The sequence below is a fragment of the Quercus lobata genome, chromosome 4, assembly GCF_001633185.2.
Source record: "Quercus lobata isolate SW786 chromosome 4, ValleyOak3.0 Primary Assembly, whole genome shotgun sequence".
Classification (NCBI taxonomy): domain Eukaryota; kingdom Viridiplantae; phylum Streptophyta; class Magnoliopsida; order Fagales; family Fagaceae; genus Quercus; species Quercus lobata.
The window spans coordinates 36,992,089-37,009,037 of NC_044907.1; the positions used below are offsets into that span (position 1 = coordinate 36,992,089).

At 31.9% G+C, this 16,949-nt stretch overlaps 2 protein-coding genes across 2 annotated transcripts; one reads left to right on the forward strand and one right to left on the reverse strand.

Moving 5' to 3' along the window:
* Positions 1–1,967: 1,967 nt before the first annotated feature.
* LOC115986940 (acidic endochitinase-like) lies at positions 1,968–3,126 on the forward strand. The gene has a single exon (XM_031110370.1). The coding sequence runs from the start codon at positions 2,070–2,072 to the stop codon at positions 2,952–2,954; it is 885 nt and encodes a 294-aa protein (XP_030966230.1). The 5' UTR covers positions 1,968–2,069; the 3' UTR covers positions 2,955–3,126.
* Positions 3,127–12,634: 9,508 nt separating this feature from the next.
* Positions 12,635–16,940, reverse strand: LOC115987603 (receptor-like serine/threonine-protein kinase SD1-8). The gene is made up of 7 exons (XM_031111188.1): positions 15,508–16,940; positions 15,279–15,386; positions 14,028–14,242; positions 13,715–13,925; positions 13,380–13,617; positions 13,113–13,260; positions 12,635–13,010 (listed from the first exon to the last, which is right to left on the reverse strand). Exons 1-7 carry the CDS (start codon positions 16,844–16,846, stop codon positions 12,702–12,704), a joined length of 2,568 nt encoding a protein of 855 aa, XP_030967048.1. The 5' UTR covers positions 16,847–16,940; the 3' UTR covers positions 12,635–12,701.
* Between the last annotated feature and the right edge of the window lie 9 nt (positions 16,941–16,949).

Genomic DNA, 16,949 nt, shown 5'->3' on the forward strand with positions numbered 1-16,949 from the left:
ATCTTGAGCCATGTGGGCCAAGAAAATTAGAGTTAGTCTTTTATAAATACATAATTGAAATTCAACATTAGATATCATTGAAGAATAAATTAATTGCTTAATGCATTTGTGTGTGTGTGTGGAGGTTTAGGTCCCCTTGAAGTGGCCTACAACAACTACTATTCCAATTCACCATTCTTACTTTTTCATCATTCATATTCATATTCTAGCAAGTTCTTAAAGCAACCGCATCAGTTCGTGCAAAATTCTTGTCTATTTTGCAAGAAAAAAAAACATAATTTTTCTATTTTACACACCCACTTTTACAAAACACCCACATCAGTTTATCTATTTGATCATCTATTTTATTTAAATAATAATATTTCTTTAATTTTTTATTATATCAAACAAACCACTACTCATATGGTCCCATCCACCTTTTTCTTTCTTTGTTGTGAGAAGAAGACAGATAAGAGAGCAACATGACGCAGAGAGAGAAAAAAAGAATAAAAAAATCATTTGCACATGAATAGTAACTGTGCATGTATGCATGGTTATTGTATTATTGTAGCATTTTTGTATATTTGCATATTTTTACAAGTATTGATGTAGGTGTTTTTTGGGTTAAAATGTGCAAAATTGAGTACTTTTTTGTATTTCGCAAATTTTTGCAACCACTGATGTGATTGCTCTTATAATGAAGATTGAAAATTTCCTAAGATTGATATTCTATTTTTTATTTTTTAAGAATTACTAATTAATCAAGTTATTTTTTCTATTTTTTGTTCCTAAAATTCAAAAGTTTCATATTATCTTACATGAATAGAGTAGATCAAAAAAACTTTTTCACTACTTGTTTTATATGAGATGAAATAAGTAACTCCTATTACTATTTGTTTTATTTTTTGTTCTAATTTTTTTTTTTTTCCTTCTGCCACAACTAAAACCCTAGAGATAAAGCCATAACTCCTATTACCATGTAGGCACGTGGGCCATCTTCAATTACGTGTGTTCCTTTGTTTCCTTTCTTTATTATTATTATTATTTTTTACACTATAATTTATGACTTGTCGACTTCATTGACTTCCTGTGTCTCCAAAAAAAAAAAAAAAAGACTTCATTGACTTCCTATTCACCCCTACCAAAACCAATAAACAAAAAATTATAATAAAAAGAAGATGAAGGCTGACTTGTTTCTTGTTCTAGCCTTCATCTATACCGACACACGCACATCATCAATGCAATGTTGCTACTGCATCGACTTTCCTATTCACCAAAAATACAACTTTTTAAGGCAAAAATAGTGTAGAACCGGACCTTTGAAATTAGGCAAATATCAAGTTTTTGTAAAATTTGTGACAAATTAGCATTAAAATTAGTCAAATATCACATTTTGGTAAAATTTGTAGCAAATTAGCACAATACTAATTTGCCAAAACGTAGTATTTGACAATTTTCGTTGGACCTAAAAACCATGCCTAACCTTCTACAAATTCATCTTTACTTACAAACCGGACCCACCATGACCATGCCTAAATTTTCTGCAGAACAATCTACACTTAAGGCAATAGTGGCGTAGGAAAAGAATCATTATTGTCGAAACAGTATAGACGCTAAAAATATAATTTAATCCCTTCGTAGGTCACATCATAAAATTCATTGAGTATTTAAATAGTTTCAAATCTGGGCAAAATATCCTCATAAAAAAAAAATACTCTAATTTCAAATATATCTTAGATTTAACAAGAAAAAAATTCTTAGACTCTTATCTCAACTGTGTAATCAAACTCTCTTTACTTGAGTATTTTGAGTAATTTCCTCTTTCAAAATATCTGTCATTATACGCTGACTTAAATTAAAAAATATATATTGTTAGGGTTTCAAGTTTCAACCTTATTTTCTAAAAACCTTTATAAAACTGACCCATAAACAAATTTATTTAAATAGCCCTCCTTTTAAATCTTTTTATTTTTCGGGTATTACAACTTTTGTCCTATAAAAGATTGAAAATGTGATGCACGGAACACCACAAACACAGAAAAAATCTAGTTCAATTGTGACTCTCTGAACACACACAAACCTACCATACTATGGCATCATATCCGTCAAGCTCAATACCTTTCCTCTTATTAATTCTGATTCTAGTGGTTGGTACTAATGCTGGTGGAATCGCAATCTACTGGGGTCAGAATGGAAATGAGGGTACCTTGGCACAGACTTGTGCCACAGGTAAGTATGCCTTTGTCAACATAGCTTTCCTTCCAACCTTTGGCAACGGTCAAAAACCCCAAATCAACCTTGCTGGCCATTGTGATCCAACAACTAATGGGTGCACCAGGGTTAGCTCTGAGATACAATCATGTCAGTCAAGAGGAATTAAGGTGATGTTATCCATTGGAGGAGGTGCAGGGAGCTATTCTCTTTCTTCAACTGACGATGCTAGACAAGTAGCGACCTATCTTTGGAATAACTTCTTAGGAGGACAATCCTCATCTCGCCCTCTTGGAGCAGCTGTTTTGGATGGAATTGACTTTGATATTGAAGGAGGAACAACCCAACATTGGGATGAGCTTGCAAGCTTTCTCTCTCAATACAGCAAACAAGGAAAGAAAGTGTACTTAACCGCAGCTCCTCAGTGCCCATTTCCTGATGCTTATATGGGAGCTGCCCTTAAGACAGGTCTATTTGATTATGTATGGGTACAGTTCTATAATAACCCTCCATGCCAATACAGCTCAGGTAATCTAGTAAAGTATTGGAACCAATGGACTACCTCTATTCCTGCCACCAAATTTTTTTTAGGACTTCCTGCTTCGCCTAATGCAGCTGGGAGTGGCTTCATTCCAGCTGCTGATTTAACTTCTAAAGTCCTTCCGGCCATTAAAGGTAGTGCCAAGTATGGAGGTGTGATGCTGTGGTCGAAATACTATGATGACAAAACAGGATACAGTTCTTCCATCAAGAGCAGCGTTTAGGAGATGAGAGTCTAAAAATGACTCTCTAATTGATGCATGTAATAATTTCAAAGTAGAGGAGCTCCTACATGGCTACATCCTCGATAACTATTATCTGTGCTTATATACATGTATGTATGTGACACGAATAAAATATGCATCAATTTAAAACATGTCCCTTTTTTTTTTCCCATGAATGAATGTAATCTGTGCCCTTTTTTTATTTATTTTTAAGATCATATCATATATTATCAAATATTGTCATGCCCCGAGTTCAAACGATATGAATTGGGCATGTGACAATAGCGACAACCCTATAGATACTGTACCGGTATAGTTTGTACTGAGGAAATATACCATACCAGCCATTAAACCGATACTCCTCCAAAACGTACCAAAAAAATATCAGGTTATATGGACCTGTTTCAGCTATACTGGCTAGTACTAACATTTCGGCCAGTACAATAAAAAAATTATTAAAAAATATTTATTTAATCTAATATATTGGTTAATGTACTTAAGCTAATATTTATGCTTATAAAATATGTGGACTTTAAAATTTATGTTGATAAATATAAAAATTAATAAATTCATACTTACATAAATAATACAAATAAATAATTTTTTTTTTTTTTCATGTATAGAAATATATAAATAGCGGTAATCCTGAAATGGTACACCGGTATCAATTGATACCGAAATTTCGTTCTCCTAGCCAAACTAAAACAACATCTAGTATGAAATTGACTCCTTTGTGATTGATACCAATTAGCTACTTATTATTGATATAGAAACTAGTATTTACAACTACTCCAAAAGTTACTAAATTACAAGAATTTCTATGATAAAAATAGATTTGAACAATTAATGATGGCTTGTGTTGTCTTTTAGTTGTTCCTTAAATTGTTGGAAAACATGGTTTTTCATCTCATATAAAACAAGCAGTGAAAAAGTTTTTTTTGATCTACTCTATTCATGACATACTTTGGGGTTTCTATCATTTCCCTCCCCTTTAAAACACCTTGTCCACATGGTATTGTTGTGGTTGGCATCTTCATCAAAGGAGATCTTTCAATAGACCAATACCTTAGTGATATTTTAATCACCATATTTATGCACTTCTCTTTGGGAAGCAGTCTCATGTACATGACGGTTTCTTTTTCGTAGATCTTCAAACTCTCAAATTATTGAGCCTTTAATGGTTCTTCAATCTTCAAGGTCTCATTGGTTCTTTGGACATTGGAATGTTCTTAGATCCTTAAAACCTCATTTGATTCTAGAACCATTAGAATTGTTGGTGCTTGCATCTTTGATTCTTGGATCACCAACACTTGGATTGCCGATTCCTAAATCATAGACTCTTGAGTGAGAGCCTCCATTGGTGCATCAAGAATTGGTTCTTGCTCCAATGGCATGAAATTCAAGTTCTTGCATCTTGGATACTTGGGTGGTATTCTCCATTAATGCATCAAGGATTGGTGATCGAAACCTATTTTGTAGAGCGCATATGACATACTCAAATCCTAACTAATTCATCATTGTCTCAACTAACTAATTAATTAAAGGGATTACAACAATTATGAGGAGATTACAAGTATGACATGATTTGGTTTTTTTTTTTTTTTTTTCAAAAAAAAAAAAGGTTATGGATTATGTTTGGAGGGCTAAGATTATTTTTGTGAGAAATGGTAATCCCAAAAATTTTTACAATAATTTCACAAAAAATCTTAAATGACAAATTGTTACCAATATAAAAAAATTTAAAAAAAAATTGTGAAATTGTTGCGGTCATAAAATTACTCTATTTTAGTTAAACCCAAATTATTGGGATTCTAAGAAAAGATGTTCAATATATATATATATATATATATATATATTATAAAGTAAAAATTTAAAAAAAAAAAGTGTTATTAAAGATAAATAATAAATATAAAAAATTGCAAGTATATATTTGCTTTTTGTTTTTTGGCAGTCATAAGTGGCTTGTATATTGGAGGTTTTTTCAGTCAAATACAAACTTCGTCGCTTGTTTTCTTTTGTTTTTGAGTAATTCTATGACCACGCGCTAATTTACAATTTTACCACAACTCTTATTGCATCAAAGTGATTCCCTCTCGAGAGTCGGAACAACCAAAATTACACTTCTTTTCCTGTCTTATTATTTCTTTGTCTCTCTCAAAGTTTTTTCTTTTTTTTTTTGGCCACTGTTTCTCTCAAAGTATTGTTTGTATCCATCAAACATAAATTATTAAAATTTGACAATTTATTAGACCAAATTGGACCCCGTCAGTCAAAGGGTTTGATCCAATTTTTATGTGTGAAAACGAAAGTGAAAACGAAAGTGAGTCAAGAAGGTACATTATTGAAGAAGCTACTGGGCCTACAAGTGTCCCTAGAAACCACGATGACCTTGACCCTTTAGCAACGAGTTCGAACATATTATTGGTCGATGTAAAGAACTTACACCAAACTTTCCAACTATGACTAGAATTGACCAGGGATTGTGTGGCCCAATGCCGAAACTGGCCTTCCATTGGTCGGACGGTGCGATAATCGATGTAAGGAAAAACATTTTACTACTATACTACCACCGGTGAAAGTTTCCAACTATGACTAGTAGTAAGTATTAACACTTTTTACTTTCTACCATTTCAGTCAAAAAAAAAGAAAAAGGAAAAAAACACTTTTTACTGCTTCACCTAACCCTTCATATTATACTACCACCGGTGAAAGTTTCCAACTCAGTCTATCACTTGTTTACTACGACACTCCTTACAAAAAAAATAAATAAATAAAAACTTGTTTACTACTACACCTAACCCTTCTTATTATATTACCACCAGATCCGTGTATCACACGATTTTAGTTATGAATTTTCTTTATATATAAATATATATATATATATATATATTGAAAAACAATAATTAAATATAAGTTATTGTTATATAATTTTAGAACTCAAATCTAATTAAATAAATTATTATTAGTATTATTATTATTATTATATCTTGTAATAAATTGCTTATAAAATGCATAATTTTGTATATTTGTCCTTATATATAATATTTCTAAATTAAATTATCAATAACAAATTTTCTCTTTTTTTTTAATAATTTCTTACTTATTAATGAAGAGTGTGATATGAACTGAAGTAATAAAATCATTTCTAATACTTGCATGAATAAGATTATCCAAAAAGAATTAATTCCAAAATTAAGATTAAAAAATCAATTATATTTACACACCTAAAAGAAATTTCATATTTAAGTCTTATTTGTAAAACCAACATATGTAGTATCCAGATGTAACATTCTAACTTACTAATAATATATATATATAACACCCTAACTTAAATAGCTTGAGTAATGTCTCTAATCGAATTGTGCTTTAGCCTTTAAGAATACATATATTAATATTATACATGAGAAAATAATGACTTTAATAATTAAAACATTTGAAAACAAATTATTAAGCCATAATCCCAATTCAGTAAAACAATCTAAATTTCAGAATTTAAATAAAAAAAGTTAAGTAAAGATAAACTTACACAAGAATGTAGAAAGATGGATATAATTTAACCAAATATTATATGCTAGCTCACATGTATTAACCCTTTTAGATCCTTCTTTTTCTCTTGTATCCTATTTCATGTTGGCAGCAAAATTTTCTTTTAAAGAAGATAAACTACCTACACCAAACGAAAACCACAACAAATTAAATCCACAAGAAAATATTGTTGTCAACAACAAAAAATCATGTAATGAGAAAATAAATGATATAGATATTTCACTTGCTATATAATCTACTCAAAAAGAAAACATTCCATACCATTACATCATAGCACTCATATTGAATTATAGTTAAATTTTATGATCTGAAAGGATATAGGAGAAATTCTAAATTGAATTTAGTTATACTTTCAAAGAAATATAGTCATAAAAAAGCTCACAAGAACCTTAAATTATACAATCTAAAAGGATATAGGAGAAATTCTGCATACTAAGAAATTAACACAGAGTACAAATAAAATTTTAAAACATGTAAATAGATAAAAATTGATAGTTTTAACAATCAATAAGTAAAAGTAACTTGGAATTAGATTGTACTACACCACATAAAAGACATGAAATTTGAATCAGATTTTTCTTAGTGATAGTCAATTGAAAAAAATAAAAAATAAAAAATAAATATATAGAATAACCAAAACCTAAATACACACACAAAATAGTCCAAAAATTTAAAATATAAATAAATAAAAATTTTCCTAAGAGGAACCAAGAAATTAAATGGGTATCCATTGTTTTGCTTATTTATTGTAGACTTCCATTGACATAATATTCATAAATGCAAATTTAGAAACAAATAACAATAAGTAAAATGAATTTATTTAATCAAAACTATCATATACAAGTACATATGCATAAGTTGCAAATTGAAAGAAAAAAAAAATGTAGGGTGCAAAAGGGGTTCTATGGAAATAGGGATAGAATCTGGATTTCAATTTAGGGGGGGCCAAAGCATGAACCAAAATATTTTTTGATGACATGGTGGTTTATTAAATTAAAAATCATGGTAGACAAAAAAAATTGCATTTTATTACATGAATTTTAAGTCACAAAGGAAATAACATGAAAAACAAAAATTGAAAGCTATGAAATAATATTCTAGCCTTCTATTAAAAGAGAAAAAGAAAGATGGCTTATAGTCCATTTATTGGGTACTTTGAAAGAATATGTTGATTTTTTCATGTTGACTAATATGATAATCTCATACTTTTGGACGCAACTAGGATCATGCTCTAATGAAAAAATATCAACTTTATTAATTTCAATTTTTCAAAACTTTGTTTGAGGATTTAAAAAACTAGGATATTAATATTAAGGGTTAGGAATGCTACATTATCAACATTGGCTCTAGAAGTATTTAAATGTTTTGTTTTTAATGACTTTCCTAGAATTTATAAATTAAAATTAATTAAAATTCATAGAAATTATCTCATGATAATTATTCATTCTCTAACTAAAAAAAAAAATAGAGTAATGATATATCTACAACAATTTTACAAAGAATTCTAACTGATAAATTGTTACTAAATTTAATCTGAGTTTATTAATGACATCATTTTTTTATTTATTATTAACAAATTGTCACCTATAATTTGTTGTAAAACTATTGTTAAAATTTGTAGTAAAAAAAAAAAAAAAAAAAGTAGTTAGTATTTAGTCTGATGACACCCAAAGTTCAAACGATTTGGTTACATACATTAAGTTAGTTCTTCTTTTTGTCTTTCTAAATGATAACTACCTCAATAAAATATTGGGCAGTGGACGTGAATGCTGTGAAGTGTAAACCCCGAAAAGGATTTTTTTTTTTGGTTATGATATTGGTGATTTGGGGATAGGTGTTTTTGTTGTATTGTGTTTGGACTTTGGAGGGACCACGGGCCCAATGAATGGGGTAGGTGATTAATTTCATTTGGGTCATTTGGACCAATTTCAGAAATTTGATTGGGTTCTTGGGACCAAACAAAATATTGGGGGGGGGGGGGGGACTATAAAATTTAGGCCCAAACTGTAAAATATGAAAATTCATATATACTATATAAATATTTTTTTAAAAATTGAAATATGTAAGTGTGGGGCTAGAGAATTCGTGGCTCAGGCCCACTCTACATTAGGGCCCAAGGCCTAAGCCGAGGAGAACTATTGCCGAGGACGCATAATGAAATCCCAAAAGAAGCATAAGGATATTGCCGAGGACGACCTCATGCTCAACACCTCACAAAACGCCTGAAGAAGAGGGCAAACTCAGTACAGGGGCAGGACAAGGGAGAAAACTACCAACATCGTAATACAAAACCCTGCATCTGACAAGCCCATGCTCCAAACTATGCCATTTAACTTTTCCAACAACCCCCAATCACTCTAGGTATAGATTGATAGGACAGGTTTGTACCCCAGAAAGTAAAACTTACAAATGGACACTAAAAGGAGAGATGAACACTAGTATAAAAGGGAAAGAAAGCGAAGGAGAATGGGATTCCCCCCCTCCCCCCCCCCGAAGGGGATAAAAAATCCTGCAAAAGGGAGAAAAAGAAGGATACAATGCTCCTCGGACGATGTCCGAGGACTTAAATCCTACAACCCGCACTAATGGAAGGCTTAACTAGTCAAGCCAAGTCCACCCATAGATGAGCTTCCATAGAAACCCCGATTAAACTGCTAACCTGTGACTAAGGTCCTGCCTTTCAAACCTACTCTCTACAAATCATATTGTTAGGGCCCTTTACTTACAAGCCCAATGTCATTTTTGGGTCGCTAAATAATCGTGTCCCTACAATAAGTTTTGAAATTTTGATAATAGATTTTTAGTTGGATTAAAATTTAAAATTTTGAAACTAAGATAATAAAGTTTAGCTAGATTAAATTATGAGTCATGCTAACATGTGCCTTTAAGACAATTGTTAATAAATCATATTAGGAAAGTTTTAATACTACTTTTATGGGAAATATAAAAAGCTAACAGAAAAATTAATTGGTTTTATCATTTTTTCATAAAATTTTTCTAAAAATAATTCTTAAAACAATGTCCTTAAAGCATTCATTAACATTTCCCTTAAATTATAGTTCAATTTTATCTCTTGATTCAAGGAAATATATCCGAACTATTAATAAAATGATTTTTTTAATTATTAATAAAATGTAAGATGCAACTTGAGGGAAATTTTTTTGATAAATTTATCAACTCCTATGTATCTATATAGCGTGTATATCCTTCCAATGAAAGTGGTTTTGTTTTTTTGTTTTTATTTTTTTTTTAATACTATTCTTCTACTTGACAACTACACATTTTTCTATGAATTTTCTTTTTTTATTGGCTCTGGTATTTTTCATTCTTTTTAAAAAATATATGTATAATGACAATTAAGTTTATATATATATATATATATATATGTATATGTATATATATATTTATATATTTTTAAGTTGATATGAACAAAATGTATGTTGCATATTTTGTTAGAACATTTATTGTAACTTAATCCAATGAAAGTGATAAAAACAAATAAGTTGTTATCTCTATCTAAAAAATTGTTTTTATCCAAAATATTGTTGTAATTCGATGAAGTTACTTGGTGCAATCATAGCTTAGAAAGAATTGTTGTAATTTGGTGAAACTACTTGGTGCAACCACAATTTTTAAGCCCAACTTTAAAAAATAAATAAATAATTGATGTAAACAAAATGTTTGCTGCATATTTTGTTAAAAAAATTATTATTATTTTATCCAAAGAAATTGATAACAACAAATAATCACTTCCAAATAGAGAATTAAGCACAAGGCCTACTCACCAAATAAGCACTTCCACATCCCATTTTCAACATTCTCGTTTCAAATCTTCATTTTTCTTCTCCTTTTCTTTTTTTTTCGCTTTTGTTTTAGTTTCCCTCCATGTTTACCTATTTATTTATTTTGGATTGAAGTAAGATCTACCATCTAAACATTTGCAACACTATAAGAGAGAAACACTAAAGGAAGTAACATTTTGAAAAAGTATGTTTGTTCATGAAATCTTCAAAAGGATTAAGGTGTTTTTAAAAAAATTAAAAAAAAAAAAAAAAAAAAAAAAAAAAAAAAAAAAAAGGAAACTAGCGGACTATTTTTATTGAAACAAAGCAAGGACCACATCAGACAGTCATACGTTATAGGACTCCTAAGCCCAAAGGCTTAAACAAGTTTCCAAAATCTTCTAACTGCCAATATAGTCTCCATGTCAAACAGAGACAATCACTAGAAACAGAAGAGGGGCCTCCAAAGCAAAAATGAAGTTGGGGCAATCTTGCTATATAAAACAGAGTAATCAGCAAACCCCTGTCTGTGCCCCTTTGATGGCGTTGCAAATGCCTAGGCTCTGATACTAGTTGTAGGGGAGATAAAAACTCTAAGGAGCTTCCTTGATTAATTAATATAACATATAGAGACACATTTTAACCCAAAAAGTCTAAGCCCTATGGATATGTACTCAATTATGTTATATTAACTACTCATTCTTCTCATCATTATTCAATGTAGAATTTCACTCGCATGCACACCCAACGTTATCAAGATGTTTAGTACGATGTCGTCCGAGAGATGGTTCTTACTTTTTCAGAGGATCGGTGGTTATCAACATGGTTCTCTCATTTGGGACATTTTCAGAAGAAGAGAGATAGAGAGTCAGTGAGGAATTGTACTTGGGTACTTAGATTAAAAAATGGAGTTGGGGTATTATCTGAATTATTTTTTTTTTTAATGAGTGGTATTATTTTACTAGTAAACTATTGGTTGGGGTGAGTTACCAAAATTTGAAGTAAATAATAGACATTGGTTGAGCTTATTGTTTTTTTAGAGAGAGTTTCAACTTATGATGTCTGCTCTTAATAATTGACAATATTGAACTTATTGTGAATGCTACTTAACATCTTAGAGATTTGAATAATTCCTTAGTATTGTTTAATTTAAAAATAATATGTACACTTGTTATCAAATGAGAAACTTAATATTTTTTTCTCAAATATTTACCAATTCACACATAAAATAATATTACAAAAATTTTAAGTGTTGCACTCAAAACATTAGTTGGTTTTCGAGTTTTACCAAAAGGACTTGGCATGGTTCTAGTACCTCCAATGTACTGGACCGGTTGAAATGACAAAACATGGCCAGACGTGTCATCATCTCAACAAATTCAATGTATTGAAGTGCTAAACCTAATCTCTTCACTTACTAGATAACCAAGAAGAAGAAACAATAAGGACTCTCATAGGTTGGGTAGCAGTAGGACTCTCATGAGACATTAACATAGTATCCCATTATCGTCAAGGCCACATCCAATGCTTGCAAATTCCATAGGTTGAGGACTGATTATGTGACATACTCCCCCTCCCCAATCTCTCAAGTCTCGATTCACAATGTAGGTTAAATCATGGCTCACGGTACACAAACCACCTCTCCCAAAAAGTATATTTAAAAAGTTATAAAGAAAGAATTATCTGCATAAGTTTACTCTTAAATCTGTCACCATTTATGTGAAATCACTGGACCAAGTCTTATAGATTGTAAATTGATTTTGAGACTAAAAAGAATGGAGGTATCCTAATAAGGGGTGAAGCACATGGTCCTTAAGAAAAATGGATGAATAAATCTTTTAGGATTAAAATTAGCTAATATTTGTGACAATATCTTCTGAGTCAAGGTTGTATTTCATGATCAATTTGTGAAGAAAATCGAAGAATTGGCACATGAAGATCTGGCTCAAGCAAGCTAGTCAGCTGCTGTTACTTCATCAACCTGAGATTTTACTCCTTTCTCGCAAATGGCCAGCTCAAGCAAAACCCTGCCTGAGCGAGATCAAGCAGAGGAAGCTTAGAAAGTTTTCTCTGATACTTGGGGCAGAGAATGGACGTTAAAGTGTGTCCAAAGCTAAGACGAAAATATCTCACAATTTTTTCACAAGGGCTTTGGGTTTTAGTTTTGTAGAGCACTTTTTCTTTAGAGAGCCAAGACTGATTTTTAGTCTCCCAGCCATATATATATTTTTTTAAACTTTGTGGCCAGTCGCTAATTTATTTATTCTATAAGTTTAATCACAAAGGAATGTCAAATAATATTTTGCATAAATATTCAGTAATTAAAAAAAAAAAAAGTGTGTAGTAGATCCATATGCATAAAAATTAGACAAAAAAACTAGATTTTACAAAATGAATTTGACTTTGATACACCAAATAGTTATCGAGCTTCCATTATAGAAACAGTAATATTGTTTATTGAGCAATTTGCTGCGCTGGTAGTTGATGTATTTGTGTCCATCATATTCCGGCCAGTGGTAAAAGCAGGTTGCTTGGGTGTAGGTAGAGGAACATGTTCATTGCTAAGCCATGAGACCACATTAGACATGGTAGGTCTATCACTCAGGCTTTCTTGGACACAGAGAAGCCCTATGTTAATAAATCGCAACATAATAGAAGTGGAAGAAGGATATCCTATTGTTGGATCCATCAATTCCAAACTTCGATCGTATCTCCACAGCTCCCAAGCCTGTTTCATTTCAAATAAATGTATATTTATTACTACGAACTTCTCAATTTAGAAAACTGTGCAAAAACATAAAGAACTTGAAAGGTTATAAAAGCTACACACATATGCAAGAAGATTGAGTGATGCGCTGTTGTAGAAACCAGTATTCTTCTTTCCACTCACAATCTCTAAAAGTAGTACCCCAAAGCTAAACACATCAGACTTTATAGAGAAGAGGCCCTCCATAGCATATTCAGGAGACATGTACCCACTAGATTGCAAAATTCAATATTTGATTATTTAAGTGGCTTGCTCAATAAATTTATTTGGCAATTGCATATATATATATATATATATATATATTAGATGAGAAGTTGATTTCATACTTACTAAGTTCCAACAATCCGGTTTGTGTTTGCTTGTGTTTCATTGGCTCCAAATATTCGAGCCAAGCCAAAATCTGATATTTTCGGATTCATTTCATTATCCAAGAGAATGTTACTGGGTTTTAGATCTCTATGTATGATTCGTACCCTTGAATAATGATGAAGATATAGAAGCCCTTGAGCGACCCCTTCAATAATGTGAAAGCGTGCCCTCCAATCTAACATCTGTTTCTTGGTTGGATCTTTTCAAATGGCATAACAGCTAAGAAAATCAGTACTCAAGAACCCAGAATATTCAAATATATATAGAAAAAAAATACCAAGATGGAAAATACACACCAAAAAGGAAGAAATCCAGACTTTTATTAGACATGTATTCATATATTAGTATATTTTCATCTAGCTCGATACAGCAACCCAAGAGTCTGACTAGATTTCTGTGCTGGAGTTTTGCTATTAGTGTTATCTCATTTCTGAATTCTTCAAGCCCCTGTCCAGATCTTTTTGAAAGCATCTTCACTGCAATTTCCTGCCCCTTGAGTAATTTTCCCTATGAAAGTGAATCACAATCTCTTTGAACTTTCATGAAAATTTAACATTGTTGGTTGTCTTATAATATGTAGATCACATTGATTAGGAGAATGGATCGTACCTTGTAAACAGGTCCAAAACCTCCTTCTCCAAGTTTATTTGCATCTGAGAAATTATTAGTTGCAGCTGATACACTCTCATAACTGAATAGTGGTAACCCCACATCCTTCTTCCCTCTCTTCTTCAGACAATCTTTAGTATTTGATCCATCATTAATTGCATGGATTTCAGCACTAAAATCAAATAACCGTAAATCATTGCTTGAATCCTTTTCTCCTGTTTGACGTAGAATGATAAGACTTCACCACTTAAATACAGTGCTCAGTCTAATAAAATCAATTAATAAGGTCACAGGAAAAGGTTCACCAAAGTTCAACTACTACGAGCCGTGTCAGTACGCAAAGGCAAAGAAACTTTTTTGCTCGTTTTAAAAAACAACAATTAACAATGTGATATTTCATTCCCATTTCACATAAATGACTAAATAACTGCAAAGGTCAACCCTTCCTAGGGGTGTATTTAGTAAAATCTGCATGAGGTTCACCGAAAACCTGGTTCATATCGTTCAAGAGCTTGAACACTACCTTTGCCAACTGATGAGACTAATGCTTATTTTGTTTGATGGAAAACGTTTTGTAGAAAATAACTCGTTTTCTAGAATACTAGATCATCTTCTGCATTTAATCATGACATTGAAAATGAGCCAAAAAACATTTTATGTTGTTTGGCTAACATGGAAAATCAATAATAAAAAAATTTCTGTAATTTTAAATAATTATATATATAACAGCTTTCATTCACAAAAACATAAACCGATTAGGAAAAGGTTTTCTATTTTATAGGTCATTTGGGAGTCTCAAATAGGAAAACAAACCCCAATTTTAGGATCTATGCAAAGTGAGAAAGCAACTGGTTGGAACAAAAAAGTTGATTTGATAAACAGTCAATGAACAATCTTGAGAAATTTTTTGTGATGTGGAGTTTATTTGAAATGGTTTGTTAAGTATGTAATGTTCCAGAAAACACCTTCTGTTGGACATGTTTTTCGTTGAACACAGAAAATGCTTTCAATTCATTTGTGTTTTCTGCCAGACCAGATACCAGAAAATCCAAAATGTTTTCTAGGAAACATTTTCCGTTGACAAAAATGGCAAAAGCTTTTCATTGCCCTGCCAGGAGTGTTGAGTACTAAGAATAAGGACCTATCACAGATTTCTTTTCATTGTTACTGATCCAATAAATTAAAAATAAGAATAATAATTTTATAACATTCAGAAACAGATTTCTATTTATGGCTAGAGCTTATGCTTACCTTTGGGTTTGACCTTTCCCTTGCTTAAAAAACAAATGCAGAGCCATGACAGAAGTGCTGTTGCAGGGAGTGACACGCCTACAATGACCCATACTTTCCATTTGTTGCCTGATTATGATGATAAGAACCAATGTTAGCTCAACCATAAACAAGAATGAAGTATCCTTGCAGAAAACAAGATAACATGAGTTTGTGTAGATGTCATTGCACTCATCCTGCCTTTCAGTACCTTGAAGGGAAGTAATTTGATGCTCAGAAGCAGAAAGTCTGAGATAGATATCTTGTCCAGCCTCACCACCATCTGAGAGTTGCTGCAAGTTCAAAAGAGCCCGTTCCCATATCATACACCCACTGCTGCTATTATAAGCATAAGCTGCACAAGAACAATTTTTCATGCAAGCCAATTCACATGTTGTAGCACTCCCTGTAAGATTTGCTTTTGAATTTACGGGCAATCTCACATTTGATTTTTTCAAGAACCAATCTCTTTCACCGTTTGTATTCATACTATCCTCACATTGCAAAGGGGATTTCCTCACACAACCACCTGACCAATCATTTAGTTTGGTGTCTTGAACCGAAAATGGTTCAAAACCTTGTAGACATTGACAAGGGTTTGATACATTTTCATGAAACATGCCAAATGCTCCACAAAAAGCATAGACATTGGACTTTTGTCTTGGTTGAAACCAAAATGTATTCCAAATGCAAGGTCTGTCCGACCACATCTGTTGCTGGATCATTCCTGAAAAATTAATGACAAACCTAGAAGGGATAAAAGTACTATTATTAAGAGAATAACTAAAATAGATTTGATTTTCATTTGACACAAAACTGTAGTTGAAGATACTATTTTGTGTCATCTCAGGAGCCAAGTTGAAAAATCTTCCATTCCAAATTCCACTGCTCCAATAACTTTGGGATCTATTCCACTCCGAGATATATTGACTGCCTTCATTTGGGTCTAAGCCAAATGAGAACATACCCGGTGCAGGATCTTCTGAATTCTTCCATGAAATAAGCTGCTTTGATTTTCCAGTAATCTTATCAATCCTAAGCTTTCCACCCGGCAACAATGTGTCTGTTGGATGATCAAAACTCTCCCAATATATAGTAGACACATTGTACTTGTCTCTTAAAACAAAATTTCCATCATCACCAATTATTGCTTCAGTTGAATTTGACATTGGAAATGCCAAATTTGTTGACCAAAATGGTTTCTTGGAGGATCTGTCAAGCAGGATAAGATTGCCATCTTCTGACAGTTTAAGTCTTGAAGAAGATGGTTCTGTCAAAGGGTTTTCTCTATTTGCTACCCAAACAACGCTTATGTCCTTGACCTTGACATCAAACTTCTTATACCATATTCCTAGGTAGATGTTTGAAGAAGTACCTGGTTTGAAGAAACCGAGTTCAAAAATGCTACCTTGGGATACTAGGCTCTCACTCGCTGAAAGAGACTCGGCTGCAGAAAGGGTATCACCTGCAGTAGAGAAGCATGCTATATAGTAAGACAGGATTAAAAACAAAACAGAGAAGAGCCAGGGGTTTCTAGTATTGGTAAGCATCAATCTCTAACTTGCAACCACACAAATGGTATATTACTGAAAAATTCCAGAAGAATTATAATGATTAATGGTATATGAAAGAGATGAAAAACTTGTCTTGCCA

Coding starts and splice junctions, on each gene's coding strand:
- LOC115986940 (XM_031110370.1), top strand. CDS start 2,070: ATGGCATCATATCCGTCAAGCTCAATACCTTTCCTCTTATTAATTCTG.
- LOC115987603 (XM_031111188.1), bottom strand. CDS start 16,846: ATGCTTACCAATACTAGAAACCCCTGGCTCTTCTCTGTTTTGTTTTTA. Junction 13,926..14,027: donor GTTTTGGACCTGTTTACAAG/GTACGATCCATT, acceptor TCACTTTCATAG/GGAAAATTACTCAAGGGGCA. Junction 13,618..13,714: donor TCTGGATTTCTTCCTTTTTG/GTGTGTATTTTC, acceptor CCATTTGAAAAG/ATCCAACCAAGAAACAGATG.